This window comes from Mustelus asterias, unplaced genomic scaffold, assembly GCF_964213995.1.
Source record: "Mustelus asterias unplaced genomic scaffold, sMusAst1.hap1.1 HAP1_SCAFFOLD_780, whole genome shotgun sequence".
NCBI lineage: Eukaryota > Metazoa > Chordata > Chondrichthyes > Carcharhiniformes > Triakidae > Mustelus > Mustelus asterias.
This window is the reverse complement of record NW_027590727.1, coordinates 158,783-174,818: the sequence shown is the minus strand read 5'-3', so window position 1 is coordinate 174,818 and position 16,036 is coordinate 158,783. Positions and strand designations below refer to the sequence as shown.

Here is a 16,036-nt window from a genome sequence, read left to right as displayed (position 1 = left end):
CACGGCCAATCCACCTAACCTGCACATCTTTGGACACTAAGGGGCAATTTAGCACGGCCAATCCACCTAACCTGCACATCTTTGGACACTAAGGGGCAATTTAGCATGGTCAATCCACCTAACCTGCACATCTTTGGACACTAAGGGGCAATTTAGCATGGTCAATCCACCTAACCTGCACATCTTTGGACACTAAGGGGCAATTTAGCATGGCCAATCCACCTAACCTGCACGTCTTTCAGAAACTGGAACACCCGGAGGAAACCCACGCAGACACGGGGAGAACGTGCAGACTCCACACAGACAGTGACCCAAGCCGGGAATCGAACCCGGGTCCCTGGTGCTGTGAGGCAGCAGCGCTGACCGCTGTGCCGCCCGTGTGAGCGTGGAGTGTGGGCTGTGAGAAAATATCTCATCGCCTCCGACTCTGTGCTCCCGGTATGGTCTGGGGATGGTCCTTTGCTCGTCACCCTGCTGACTGAATCCTCAGCCGCCCAGCCCCGTGCACGGATCCGACACAGACTCACCCGAGGTGAACAGGACGATGGCCTTGAGGCAGGAGAACTCGGCCGAGTCCACGCGCAGCAGCTTCAGCTTTTCCACCTGCTCCTGGAAGACCCGGATGTGATCCATGAATGCCACGACTCTCTCCGCCGACATGGGGGCGGCGTGGAGGCCGGCGGCCGCCAGCAGGGGCGCCACGTGCAGCGGCATGGAGCACTGCGCCGCGTTGAGCACAAACAGCTCACTCCACGTGTGCCGGAGGAGCCCCACCTGGTCGGAGATCTGGAGGTCGGGGAAGAAGGGGATGTTCCTGGCCCACTCGACGGCGCTGAAGAGGAGGCGGGCGGCCAGCTCGCAGATGTTCTCCACGCCCATCATGCTGCCGGCCGGTTGCATGCACTGGCTGCTGTAGCGGGACATTGGGTATGGCTCTGCCCGCAGGAGGAGCGAGATGAAGCTGGACAGGTAAGAGTGGTTGGAAAAGCCCTCGCCATTGCTCAGGCTGTAGTGTCCTGGGTTGGACTGAGCGTGCGCCAGCCTTCCTCTCTGAACTGCTGTAAAATAAATAACAGAAATCAGAACACCAGCCAGAAACAGGGCACAGCTAATGTACTGATCCAACTATCATATCCCTACAGTGCAGAAGGAGGCCATTCGGCCCATCGAGTCTGCACCGATTCTCTGACCGGGTGTCTTACCCAGGCCCTCTCCCCGTAACCCTGCATGTTCACCATGGCTAATCCATCTATCTGACACAGCTTAGAATCATAGAGTCCTACAGTGCAGAAGGAGGCCATTCGGCCCATCGAGTCTGCACCAACCACAATCCCACCCAGGCCCTATCCCCATAACCCCATGCATTTACCTTGCTGGTACCCCTGACATTACGGAGCAATTTAGGCTGGTCAATCCACCTAACCCGTACATCTTTGTACACTGAGGGACGAGTTAGCATGGCTAATCCAGCTAACCTGCATATCTTTAAGTTTCTTTTCATAAGTTTACTTTTTAGTGTCACAAGTAGGCTGACATTAACACTGTAATGAATTTACTGTGAAAATCCCCTAGTCGCCACACTCCGGCGCCTGTTCGGGTACACTGAGGGAGAATTTAGCACGGCCAATGCACCCTAACCAGCACGTCTTTCAGACTGTGGGAGGAAAGCGGAGCACCCGGAGGAAACCCACGCAGACACGGGGAGAACGTGCAGACTCCACACAGACAGTGGCCCAAGCCGGGAATCGAACCCGGCTCCCTGGTGCTGTGAGGTAGCAGTGCTAGCCACTGTGCCACCTGTATCAGCTATCATATCGTGAAGAGACAGTTACCTAAGGGCTAAAGTGAGGGAATGGCGGAACCTAATATCAGCAGAGAAAAAGTATTGGCAAAATTGAAGTTCTGGTCGCCTCACTATAGGAAGGATGTGGAAAAGATTGAAAGGGTGCAGAGGAGATTTACAAGGATGTTGCCTGGATTGAGTGGCATGTCTTATGAGGATAGGCTGAGGGAGCTTGGTCTTTTCTCCTTGGAGAGACGTAGGATGAGAGGAGACCTAATAGAGGTGTATAAGATGTTGAGAGGCATAGATCGGGTGGACTCTCAGAGGCTTTTTCCAGGGTGGAAATGTCTGCTACGAGAGGACACAGGTTTAAGGTGCTGGGGGGTAGGTACAGGGGAAATGTTAGGGGGAAGTTTTTCACACAGAGCGTGGTGGGCGAGTGGAATCGGCTGCCGTCAGTGGTGGTGGAGGCGAACTCAATAGGGTCTTTTAAGAGACTCCTGGATGAATACATGGAGCTTAATAGGATGGAGGGTTATAGGTAGGTCTAGAAGGTAGGGATGTGTTCGGCACAACTTGTGGGGCCGAAGGGCCTGTTTGTGCTGTAGTTTTTCTATGTTCTAAAATCTGACAAGTCCCAAGGACCTAATGGCCCACACCCTCAGGAATGATCCCATGAGATTAAAAACTGCTAAATGTTACACCACTTTTCAAGAAAGGAGAGAGAGAAAGCACTGAACTACAATCCAGTTAGCCTAACATCAGTTGTTGGGAAAATGCTGGAATCTATCATGAAGGAAGTCTTAACAATGCACTTGGAAAAGCAGAATATGATTAGAACAAAACACCTTGGTTTTACTAAAGGGAAATACTGTTTGACAAGTTAATTTGATGTTTTTTGAGGATGTACCCAGTAGGGTAGGTAAAGGGAGGCGAGTAGATGCAGTGTGTCTGGATTTTCAAAAGACATTTGATAAGATGCAACACAAAATGTCATTAGGCAGGATAAGGGTTCATAGAGTTGAGGGTGATCCATCAGCATGAGTAGAGGATCGAGGTTAATGGATAGAAAACAGAGAGTAGGTATAAATGAGGCTTTCTCAAGTTGACAGGCAGTGAATAATGGAGTGCCGCAACGGTCAGTGCTGGGGCCTCAGCTATTTACATCTATAGAATGATTTAGATGAAGAGGCAGAGAGTAATGTGTCAACGTTTGCTGAAGGTACCAAGCTAAGTGGGAAGGTAAGCTGTGGGGAAGACACAGAGAGGCAGAGTGCCGTATTGTCGGAGGCTCAGTGCTGAGGGAGCGCCGCACTGTGGGAAGGTCAGTGCTGAGGGAGCGCCGCACTGTGGGAGGGTCAGTGCTGAGGGAGCGCCGCACTGTGGGAGGGTCAGTGCTGAGGGAGCGCCGCACTGTGGGAGGCTCAGTGGTGAGGGAGCGCCGCACTGTGGGAAGGTCAGTGCTGAGGGAGCGCCGCACTGTGGGAGGGTCAGTGCTGAGGGAGCGCCGCACTGTGGGAGGGTCAGTGCTGAGGGAGCGCTGCACTGTGGGAGGGTCAGTGCTGAGGGAGCGCCGCACTGTGGGAGGGTCGGTGCTGAGGGAGCGCCGCACTGTGGGAGGGTCGGTGCTGAGGGAGCGCCGCACTGTGGGAGGGTCGGTGCTGAGGGAGCGCCGCACTGTGGAAGGGTCAGTGCTGAGGGAGCGCCGCACTGTGGGAGGGTCAGTGCTGAGGAAGCGCCGCACTGTGGGAGGGTCAGTGCTGAGGGAGCGCCGCACTGTGGGAGGGTCAGCGCTGAGGGAGCGCCGCACTGTGGGAGGGTCAGCGCTGAGGGAGCGCCGCACTGTGGGAGGGTCTAGATGAGACATTAAGCTGAGATCCAATCTGCTTTGTTTGATTACATGGCACTATTTCAATGGAGAGCGACATTCCCTCCAGTATCTTGGTGAATATTTATCTCTCAATCAACATTAACCAACAAAGAGAAGATGTGATCTCTCTGTCATTTGGGGAAACCTACTGCACGTATGTGACAAGTGACGACACTTCAAGTGCACCGCACTGGCTCTAAAGCAGTTTCAGATGCCCTGAGGTTGCGAAAGGCATGAAATAAATGCAAGTCTGTCTCTTTCATTTACTGGAGTGCAGCCAATACCTGGTCCCACGACAGTCCAACAGATCAGACAAGGAGGAGGTAAAATAAGGTGTAGGGCACAGGAGAGCGGGAGGGGGTGAGGAGTTCACATCAGTGACAGCCTGACTGATAAAGGATGGGTTTTAGTTGGGAGTCACTTCAGTTCTTTAATCGCCTAAATCAGCCATAGCGGTTTCCAATTCCTTCTATATCAATATTGTGAAATGATCCAAACCTCTGGGAACCAAAGGAAAGGGCGGCACAGTGACACAGTGGTTAACACCGCTGCCTCACAGTGACACAGTGGTTAGTACCGCTGCCTCACAGTGACACAGTGGTTAACACCGCTGCCTCACAGTGACACAGTGGTTAACACCGCTGCCTCACAGTGACACAGTGGTTAACACCGCTGCCTCACAGTGACACAGTGGTTAACACCGCTGCCTCACAGTGACACAGTGGTTAGTACCGCTGCCTCACAGTGACACAGTGGTTAACACCGCTGCCTCACAGTGACACAGTGGTTAACACCGCTGCCTCACAGTGACACAGTGGTTAACACCGCTGCCTCACAGTGACACAGTGGTTAACACCGCTGCCTCACAGTGACACAGTGGTTAACACCGCTGCCTCACAGTGACACAGTGGTTAGTACCGCTGCCTCACAGTGACACAGTGGTTAACACCGCTGCCTCACAGTGACACAGTGGTTAACACCGCTGCCTCACAGTGACACAGTGGTTAACACTGCTGCCTCACAGTGACACAGTGGTTAGTACCGCTGCCTCACAGTGACACAGTGGTTAACACCGCTGCCTCACAGTGACACAGTGGTTAACACCGCTGCCTCACAGTGACACAGTGGTTAGTACCGCTGCCTCACAGTGACACAGTGGTTAACACCGCTGCCTCACAGTGACACAGTGGTTAGTACCGCTGCCTCACAGTGACACAGTGGTTAACACCGCTGCCTCACAGTGACACAGTGGTTAGTACCGCTGCCTCACAGTGACACAGTGGTTAACACCGCTGCCTCACAGTGACACAGTGGTTAACACCGCTGCCTCACAGTGACACAGTGGTTAACACCGCTGCCTCACAGTGACACAGTGGTTAACACCGCTGCCTCACAGTGACACAGTGGTTAACACCGCTGCCTCACAGTGACACAGTGGTTAACACCGCTGCCTCACAGTGACACAGTGGTTAGTACCGCTGCCTCACAGTGACACAGTGGTTAGTACCGCTGCCTCACAGTGACACAGTGGTTAACACCGCTGCCTCACAGTGACACAGTGGTTAACACCGCTGCCTCACAGTGACACAGTGGTTAACACCTCTGCCTCACAGTGACACAGTGGTTAACACCGCTGCCTCACAGTGACACAGTGGTTAGTACCGCTGCCTCACAGTGACACAGTGGTTAGTACCGCTGCCTCACAGTGACACAGTGGTTAACACCGCTGCCTCACAGTGACACAGTGGTTAGTACCGCTGCCTCACAGTGACACAGTGGTTAACACCGCTGCCTCACAGTGACACAGTGGTTAACACCGCTGCCTCACAGTGACACAGTGGTTAACACCGCTGCCTCACAGTGACACAGTGGTTAGTACCGCTGCCTCACAGTGACACAGTGGTTAACACCGCTGCCTCACAGTGACACAGTGGTTAACACCGCTGCCTCACAGTGACACAGTGGTTAACACCGCTGCCTCACAGTGACACAGTGGTTAGTACCGCTGCCTCACAGTGACACAGTGGTTAACACCGCTGCCTCACAGTGACACAGTGGTTAACACCGCTGCCTCACAGTGACACAGTGGTTAACACCGCTGCCTCACAGTGACACAGTGGTTAACACCGCTGCCTCACAGTGACACAGTGGTTAACACCGCTGCCTCACAGTGACACAGTGGTTAACACCGCTGCCTCACAGTGACACAGTGGTTAGTACCGCTGCCTCACAGTGACACAGTGGTTAGTACCGCTGCCTCACAGTGACACAGTGGTTAGTACCGCTGCCTCACAGTGACACAGTGGTTAACACCGCTGCCTCACAGTGACACAGTGGTTAACACCGCTGCCTCACAGTGACACAGTGGTTAACACCTCTGCCTCACAGTGACACAGTGGTTAACACCGCTGCCTCACAGTGACACAGTGGTTAACACCTCTGCCTCACAGTGACACAGTGGGTTAACACTGCTGCCTCACAGTGACACGGTGACACAGTGGGTTAACACTGCTGCCTCACAGTGACACAGTGGTTAACACCTCTGCCTCACAGTGACACAGTGGTTAACACCGCTGCCTCACAGTGACACAGTGGTTAACACCGCTGCCTCACAGTGACACAGTGGTTAACACCGCTGCCTCACAGTGACACAGTGGTTAACACCGCTGCCTCACAGTGACACAGTGGTTAACACCGCTGCCTCACAGTGACACAGTGGTTAACACTGCTGCCTCACAGTGACACAGTGGTTAACACCGCTGCCTCACAGTGACACAGTGGTTAGTACCGCTGCCTCACAGTGACACAGTGGTTAGTACCGCTGCCTCACAGTGACACAGTGGTTAGTACCGCTGCCTCACAGTGACACAGTGGTTAACACCGCTGCCTCACAGTGACACAGTGGTTAACACCGCTGCCTCACAGTGACACAGTGGTTAACACCTCTGCCTCACAGTGACACAGTGGTTAACACCGCTGCCTCACAGTGACACAGTGGTTAGTACCGCTGCCTCACAGTGACACAGTGGTTAACACCGCTGCCTCACAGTGACACAGTGGTTAACACCGCTGCCTCACAGTGACACAGTGGTTAACACCTCTGCCTCACAGTGACACAGTGGTTAACACCGCTGCCTCACAGTGACACAGTGGTTAACACCGCTGCCTCACAGTGACACAGTGGTTAACACCGCTGCCTCACAGTGACACAGTGGTTAACACCTCTGCCTCACAGTGACACAGTGGGTTAACACTGCTGCCTCACAGTGACACGGTGACACAGTGGGTTAACACTGCTGCCTCACAGTGACACAGTGGTTAACACCGCTGCCTCACAGTGACACAGTGGTTAACACCGCTGCCTCACAGTGACACAGTGGTTAGCACCGCTGCCTCACAGTGACACAGTGGTTAGCACCGCTGCCTCACAGTGACACAGTGGTTAGTACCGCTGCCTCACAGTGACACAGTGGTTAGCACCGCTGCCTCACAGTGACACAGTGGTTAACACCGCTGCCTCACAGTGACACAGTGGTTAACACCGCTGCCTCACAGTGACACAGTGGTTAGCACCGCTGCCTCACAGTGACACAGTGGTTAGTACCGCTGCCTCACAGTGACACAGTGGTTAGCACCGCTGCCTCACAGTGACACAGTGGTTAACACCGCTGCCTCACAGTGCTAGGGACCCGGGTTCGATTCCCAGCTTGGGTCACTGTCTGTGTGGAGTTTGCGCATTCTCCTCATAAGACATAGGAAGAGAATTAGGCCACTCGGCCCATCGAGTCTGCTCCGCCATTCAATCACGGCTGATATTTTTCTCATCCCCATTCTCCTGCCTTTTTCCCATAACCCCTGATCCCCTTATTGATCAAGAACCTATCTATCTCTGTCTTAAAGACACTCAATGACCCGGCCTCCACAGCCTTCTGCGGCAAAGAGTTCCCCGTGTCTGCGTGGGTTTCCTCCCACAGTCCAAAGGTGTGCGGGATAGGTGGATTGGCCGTACTAAATTGACCTTTGTGTCGGGGGGGGGGGTTAGCAGGGTAAATATGTGGGGTTACGGGGATAGGGCCTGGGTGGGCCGAATGGCCTCCTTCTGCACTGTAGGGATTCTGTGAGGAAAACCTTTTCATTCAAAGCAACATTTATTTTTTTGCTACACGTGGCTACTAAAGTGGGGAGCTAGAGAGTGGCTCATCTGTCTAAGTGAGGAACCAAGGCAGTCCACTCAAATGCAAGCTCAGTGAGTTTGAGTTTCAGTGTATATTTTATCATCGGTTGCTATTTTTGGAGTTCAGAGACGCCTGTCTAAATTTTCTTCCTCCAAGCCTTGCTTTTGCTGTGAAGGAGTATCTGTTACCCTGTCTTATTTGGGTGGTTTATCCGAGTCTTTAGACAGAGAACACCAGTGAGGGACTGTGGTCAGCAACAAGCCATTGCTGAGGGAGCCCCGATGGGCTGACTTTACATTGTCTGTCGGTCAGCACAGAAGGGACAATCCTGTGTCTTGAGGAAGGGGAGACAGCCTGTACATCCAGCCACTTAGCCAACTATTGATTAATCGGTCTTGGCAGTTTATAGTCTAGCACGCAGCTTAATGAGCTGTTTGTTCTAAAGAGATGGGAGATCTTTTGATGGCTTGTGACAACTAGGATCACAAAGTACCGGACCTGGTACAAATCTCTGGGTGGGTAAACAAATGCAGGAGTTGCACAGATCAAGCACTCATCCAGGACAGGACAAGATAAGGTTGTATCACAGCTTGGTGTGGGGCTCCTGCTCTACCCAAGACCACAAGGAACTACAAAAGGTCGTGAATGTAGCCCAATCCATCACACAAACCAGCCGCCTATCCATTGACTCTGTCTACATTTCCCCCGACTCGGCAAAGCAGCCGGCATAATCAAGGACCCCACGCATCCCGGACATTCTCTCTTCCACCTCCTTCCTTCGGGAAAACGATACAAAAGTCTGAGGTCACGAACCAACCGACTCAAGAACAGCTTCTTCCCTGCTGCCGTCAGACTTTTGAATGGACCGACCTCGCATTAAGTTGATCTTTCTCCACACCCTAGCTATGACTGTAACACTACATTCTACACTCTCTCCTTTCTTTCTCTATGAACGGTATGCTTTGTCTGCGCAAGAAACAATACTTTTCACTGTATCCCAATACATGTGACAAAAACAAATCAAATCAAATCAAATCAAATCAAGATAACCAAACACAGAACAAGAAAAATATAACGGCAGATTCCTAACCTAAGGGCTATGAATATATTTCCATTCCCAGTTACTGGGATTAATTGAAGGCCAAATGAACAGTTTGTTACATAAATCGGAATCCCCTCAAACTGCAGTCTGCACCCGGCCCGCCATCGATCTGAAACCCTGGGGGCCAGACACGGAAACACAAAGAAGTGAAAAGAAAGAAACAGCCACACTCAGGAGGAGAGAAACAGAGAAAGAACAACATGATCAGACAGAAAGAACAACATGATCAGACACAAAAAAAAACAAACTGAATTTTCAAAGTGGGAGCACAGATAGATGGGTCGGCACGGTAGCACAGTGGTTAGCACTGCTGCCTCACAGCGCCAGGGACCCGGGTTCGATTCCCGGCTTGGGTCACTGTCTGTGCGGAGTCTGCACATTCTCCCCGTGTCTGCGTGGGTTTCATCCGGATGCTCTGGTTTCCTCCCACTGTCTGAAAGACATGCAGGTTAGGTGCATTGACCCAAACAGGCGCCAAGCTGTGGCGGCTAGGGGAATTTCGCAATAATTTCATTGCAGTGTAAGCCTTACTTGTGACTAATAAATTAACTTTCAACTTTAATTTTAACTTTAAATATCATTAGATTATTGAGTTTTACATATAAAGGCATGCAAGGGTGACGGAAGAATAATATACCCGTACAGTGGTTTGAGTTATAAGGAGAGGCTGGATAGAGTGGGACTTTTTCCTCTGGAGCGCAGGAGGCTGAGGGGTGATCTTATAGAGGTCTATAAAATAATGAGGGGCACAGATCAGCTAGATAGTCAATATCTTTTCCCAAAGGTAGGGGAGTCTAAAACTAGAGGGCATCGGTTTAAGGTGAGAGGGGAGAGATACAAAAGGGTCCAGAGGGGCAATTGTTTCACACAGAGGGTGGTGAGTGTCTGGAACAAGCTGCCAGAGGTAGTAGTAGAGGCGGGTACAATTTTGTCTTTTAAAAAGCGTTTAGACAGTTACATGGGTACGATGGGTATAGAGAGATATGGGCCGAACGTGGGCAATTGGGATTAGCTTAGGGGTTTTTAAAAAAAGGGGCAGCATGGACAAGTTGGGCCGAAGGGCCTGTTTCCATGCTGTAAACCTCTATGACTCTAAAACATAGAAATTAGAAGCAGGAGTAGGCCATTCGGATCTTTGAGCCTGCTCCGCCATTCAATAAGGTTGTGGCTGATGTGATGGTAAATTAAAATGTGCCCCATGCCCCAGTAATCTATCACCACCTCGCTCAGCAAGTACCTCTCCACAGATCAAAGCAGAACACTGGCGGATGCTGGAATCTGAAACAAAAACAGAAAATGCTGGAAAATCTCAGCGGGTCTGGCAGCATCTGTGGGGAGAGAATAGAGCCAACGTTTCGAGTCTGGATGATCCTTCGTCAGAGCCCGGACCTGTCCACCTCTGGTTTAAAGATATTCAAAGAGTCTGCTTCCACCACCTTCTCAGGAAGACAATTCCAGAGACTCACCGCCCTCTGAGCGTAAATATTCCACCTCGTCTCCATTTTAAATGGGCGCCCCCATAATTTTTAAACAGTGACCAATGAGTAAGGAGAAATATTTGAGAAAAACATTCTTTGCACAGGGTTGTTGGGGCATGGAATGTTTTACCAAAGGGAGGGACCACTGTTGTCTTTAAGGGATAATGATTAAATGTTTGACAGAGGGAAGGTGGCACAGCGGGTTGGCACTGCTGCCTCACGGCGCCAAGGACCCGGGTTCGATTCCCAGCTTGGGTCATAGAAATCACAGAATCTCTACAGCGCAGAAGAAGTCCATTCGGCCCATCGAGTCTGCACCGACAACAATCCCAGCCCAGGCCCTATCCCCACAAACACACACATTTACCCCCACGAAGGGGCAATTTAGCATGGTTCAATCAACCTAACCCGCACGTCTTTGGACACTAAGGGGCAATTTAGCACGGCCAATCCACTTAACCCGCACACCTTCGGACTGCGGGAGGAAACCAGAGCACCCGAAGGAAACCCACGCAGACACGGGGAGAACGTGCAGACTCCACACAGACAGTGACCCAACGTCGGGAATCGAACCCAGGTCCCTGGCGCTGTGAGGCAGCAGTGCTAACCACTGTGCCGGCCCATTGTCACTGTCAGTGTGGAGTTTGCACATTCTCCCCATGTCTGCGTGGGTTTCCTCCGGGTGCTCCGGTTTCCTCCCAAAGTCTGAAAGACGTGCTGGTTTAGGTGCATTGACCATGCTAAATTGCCACTTAGTGTCCAAAGATGTACAGGTTCAGTGGATTGGCCACGCTAAATTGTCCTTTAGTATCCAAAGATGTGTGGGTTAGGGGGGTTGGCCGTGCTAAATTGTCCCTTAGTGTCCAAAGATGTGCGGGTTAGGTGGATTGGCCATGCTAAATTGCCCCTTAGTGTCCAAAGATGTGCAGATTAGGGGGATTGGCCGTGCTAAATTGTCACTTGGTGTCCAAAGATGTGCAGGTTAGGTGGTCTGATAAATGTGCGGGGCTACAGGGATAGGGCAGGGGGGGGTGGGCCTGGGTAAGATGCTCTTTCGGAGAACCAGTGCAGACTCGATGGGCCAAATGGCCTCCTTCTGCCTGCAGGGATTCTATGGTTCGGAGCATGGCTGTCGGTTTGATTTTAACTGCTGTAGCACTGACATGATGGATTGAGTTGAATTGCCTCCTCCTGTGTTGTAAACTTCTATAGTTACATAAAAGCAGCAGAACTAGAAACAATATCAAGAGATCACTGATAAAACACAGGGTTAGAAAAGCTTGATAAATTCCACACTATAGATTCACCGGTAGAGAATCAGTGTCACTGATTTCATTATATTAAAATGCAAAGGTTTTCCTGCAGTTATCAGTTCTGCTCAATGGTTGGTTGAAATGAAAGAGAGATATTAGGCAAGAGAGAAATATTCAGGAAGAGTGAGAATGGAGACAAAGGAATAGGGACAAAATGAGAGCAAAACCAGACAGGAAGGGAGAATGGGAACATAGAGAGGTTGGGATAGAGTGAGAGAAAGAGGACACAGAGAGAGAGATAGAGAGAATTAGGACGGAGGAAAGGGATTTGGAAAGAACAAAATGACAAGAAAGACAGAGGATAAGAATAAAAGAATGGGTTACACGGTGGCACAGTGGGTTAGCACTGCTGCCTCACAGCGCCAGGGACCTGGGTTCAATTCCCGGCTTGGGTCACTGTCTATGTGGAGTCTGCACGTTCTCCCCGTGTCTGCATGGGTTTCCTCCGGTTTCCTCCCACAGTCCAAAAGACGTGCTGGTTAGGGTGCATTGGCCGTGCTAAATTCTCCCTCAGTGAACCTGAACAGGCGCCGGAATGTGGCAACTAGAGTCATAGAGGTTTACAGCATGGAAACAGGCCCTTCGGCCTAACTTGTCCATGCCACCTTTTTTTAAACCCCTAAGCTGGTCTCAATTGCCCGCATTTGGCCCATATCCCTCTATACCCATCTTCCCCATAGAAATCATAGAAACCCTACAGTGCAGAAGGAGGCCGTTCGGCCCATCGAGTCTGCACCGACCACAATCCCACCCAGGCCCTCCCCCCACATATTTACCCGCTAATCCCTCTAACCTACGTATCTCAGGACTTTAAGGGGCAATTTTTTTTAACCTGGCCAATCAACCTAATCCGCACATCTTTGGACTGGGGGGGAAACCGGAGCACCCGGAGGAAACCCACGCAGACACGAGGAGAATGTGCAAACTCCACACAGACAGTGACCCAAGCCGGGAATCGAACCCAGGTCCCTGGAGCTGTGAAGCAGCAGTGCTAACCACTGTGCTACCGTGCCACCCATGAGTGCAGAGAATGCTCTGGAGGAACGGTTTGGATTAGTGTCCAAAGACGTGCAAGTTAGGTGGATTGGCTATGCTAATAAGAAGGATGTGGAAGCGCTGGAAAGAGTGCAGAGGAGATTTACCAGGATGCTGCCTGGTTTGGAGGGTAGGTCTTATGAGGAAAGGTTGAGGGAGCTTGGGCTGTTCTCTCTGGAGCGGAGGAGGCTGAGGGGAGACTTAATAGAGGTTTATAAAATGATGAAGGGGATAGATAGAGTGAACGTTCAAAGACTATTTCCTCGGGTGGATGGAGCTATTACAAGGGGGCATAACTATAGGGTTCATGGTGGGAGATATAGGAAGGATATCAGAGGTAGGTTCTTTACGCAGAGAGTGGTTGGGGTGTGGAATGGACTGCCTGCAGTGATAGTGGAGTCAGACACTTTAGGAACATTTAAGCGGTTATTGGATAGGCACATGGAGCACACCAGGATGATAGGGAGTGGGATAGCTTGATCTTAGTTTCAGATAAAGCTCGGCACAACATCGTGGGCCGAAGGGCCTGTTCTGTGCTGTACTGTTCTATGTTCTATGTTCTAAATTGCCCCTTAGCGTCCAAAGATGTGCAGGTTAGGTGCATTGGCCATATTAAATTCTCCCTCAGTTACCCGAACAGGCGCCGGAGTGTGGCGACTGGGGGATTTTCACAGTAACTTCATTGCAGTGTTAATGTAAGCCTTACTTGTGACACTAATAAATAAACTTTAACTTTAAAAAAGAGAGAGAATGGGAGATGAAGTTAAAGACGGTGGAACAGAAACTTTGGAATAAGGTCAGTGATGAAACGCAGAGAATTGTAGTGAGTGGAGCTGATTAAAACTGGTCGCATTATTAGTAATCCCTCAACCCCCATCGAGGTAGCAGCTTCCCTCCCCGCCCCAGCCCAGGAGAGATCTACCTTCTCGCCTCATGCCGATTTTCAGACATTTCTTGAAGCGGCAGTGCTGACACTGATTACGGTGATGTTGGTCAATGGGACAGTTCCTGTTGCCCCTGCAGTTGTAGCTCAGATTCCTCCGCACACTCCTCTTGAAGAAGCTCTTGCAGCCCTCACAGGTGAACTGTCCATAGTGTTTGCCGCTGGACTTGTCCCCACAAACCATGCACTCTACCCCCGGCTGCTGCTGCAGCTTTTCCAGCTGGGACACATCCGGAGCCGGTGAACAGGGCAACACATCTCTGGGAGAGACATCCTTCTGTTCCTCTGCACTGAGGTGGGGCTTGGGGGTGAGCGAGGCCTGGTGCACGGGATCTCTCCAGCAGTTCCTGATCATTCTGTAGCCAGGCCTCCAAACTCACTGAACAATCCTACGCCTGAAACCTCCCAGTCTTAGATCTAAGTCCAATTCCAGTCCTTCGACAAGTCCCAGTCCTGCCCTATCTCAGTCCCAGTCTTGATCCCTGTCCTATCTTAGTCCAGCTCTGGTCCCTTCCCTATCCCAGTCCTGCCCTATTTCAGTGCCAGTCCTACCCTATCCCAGTTCCACTCTTACCCTATCCCAGTTCCAACCCTGCCCTGTTCCCTGCCCTATCCCAGTCCACCTCTGGTCCCTGCCCTATCCCAGTGCCAGTCTGTCCCTGCCCTATCCCAGTGCCAGTCCTGCCCTATCCCAGTGCCAGTCCTGCCCTATCCCAGTGCCAGTCCTGCCCTATCCCAGTGCCAGTCCTGCCCTATCCCAGTGCCAGTCCTGGTCTGTTCCCTGCCCTATCCCAGGGCCAGACCTGCCCTGTTCCCAGCCCTATCCCAGTCCAGCTCTGGTCCCTGCCCTATCCCAGTGCCAGTCCTGCCCTATCCCAGTGCCAGTCCTGGTCTGTTCCCTGTCCTATCCCAGTGTCAGTCCTGCCCTGTTCCCTGCCCTATCCCAGTCCAGCTCTGGTCCCTGCCCTATCCCAGTGCCAGTCTGTCCCTGCCCTATCCCAGTGCCAGTCCTGCCCTATCCCTGTGTCAGTCCTGGTCTGTTCCCTGCCCTATCCCAGGGCCAGACCTGCCCTATCCCAGTGCCAGTCCTGGTCTGTTCCCTGCCCTATCCCAGGGCCAGACCTGCCCTATCCCAGTGCCAGTCCTGGTCTGTTCCCTGCCCTATCCCAGGGCCAGACCTGCCCTATCCCAGTGCCAGTCCTGGTCTGTTCCCTGCCCTATCCCAGGGCCAGACCTGCCCTATCCCAGTGCCAGTCCTGCCCTATCCCAGTGCCAGTCCTGGTCTGTTCCCTGCCCTATCCCAGGGCCAGACCTGCCCTATATTCTAGAATCTGTTCTCTCAGCCTCTATTCCCAGCCAAGAGTCTATCTCGGTCCAGGCTCTGTCTCAATCGGCTGCCTGTCTATGTCCCAGATCCCGGGAAAACCCTGACCAATTGAACAAAGTCAAGATGCTGGCAGTATTTATTTGCAGCAGAGAATTGCCTGTGAAAGTTCAGCGAACTGCACACGGAGTAATTCAGCCGGCTGTTGTGTCGCACTCGCCTCTCCAGGTGAGGGGTTTCTGTGAGTCCCTGTCCCCTGCTCCTGGTCCGGGAATGAGTCGGGATCCCGCTGTCTCTGTCCTGGCAGTGGGAGAGAGAGAAGCGCTCACAGCTCTGCAGCCGGCTTCGTATTAGCGACCAGAGTGACAAATCCTCTCCAGAAAGACAGGTTCAATCCACAGGGAGTGGGAGAGCCCGGCTCCTGCTCCAGCTCCTGTTCCTATACAAGGACCAGTTCCTGCTCCTATACAAGGACCAGCTCCTGTTCCTGTTCCAGCTCCAGCCCCGGCACTGGAAGCGGTGTCACTGCTCCGGGACGGTGGAGTTTGGTCTGAGGGCGACAGCAACTGGGAACAACTTACAAGGGGGAGGCACTCGCCTCTCTCTCGCCTCCCTCTCATCCGCAACCTCGATCGCTCTTCATCCAAAAACACCACCTCGATCCCACACCTACTCTGCAGACACTCAGCCCATCAACATCTCTGCTAGCCCCTCTCCAGTCCATGACTCTAAACCTCACCCTGCTCACCCCTCCCCCCGCTGACCCCTCTCCACTCCCCCCGCTGACCCCCCTCCACTCCCCCCGCTGACCCCCCTCCACTCCCCCCGCTGACCCCCCTCCACTCCCCCCGCTGACCCCCTCCACTCCCCCCGCTGACCCCTCTCCACTCCCCCCGCTGACCCCTCTCCACTCCCCCCGCTGACCCCTCTCCACTCCCCCCGCTGACCCCTCTCCACTCCCCCCGCTGACCCCTCTCCACTCCCCCCGCTGACCCCTCTCCACTCCCCCCGCT

The 16,036-nt window shown here is 52.5% G+C and overlaps 1 protein-coding gene across 1 annotated transcript; it reads right to left on the bottom strand.

Annotated features, from left to right (window-relative positions):
- Positions 1-527: 527 nt before the first annotated feature.
- On the bottom strand, positions 528-14,054 carry LOC144487411 (COUP transcription factor 1-like; the record flags this gene model as incomplete). The annotated part of the gene is made up of 2 exons (XM_078205503.1): positions 13,679-14,054; positions 528-1,058 (listed from the first exon to the last, which is right to left on the bottom strand). Coding segments are annotated over exons 1-2 (907 nt in total), but the record flags the coding sequence as incomplete, so codon positions are not given.
- Between the last annotated feature and the right edge of the window lie 1,982 nt (positions 14,055-16,036).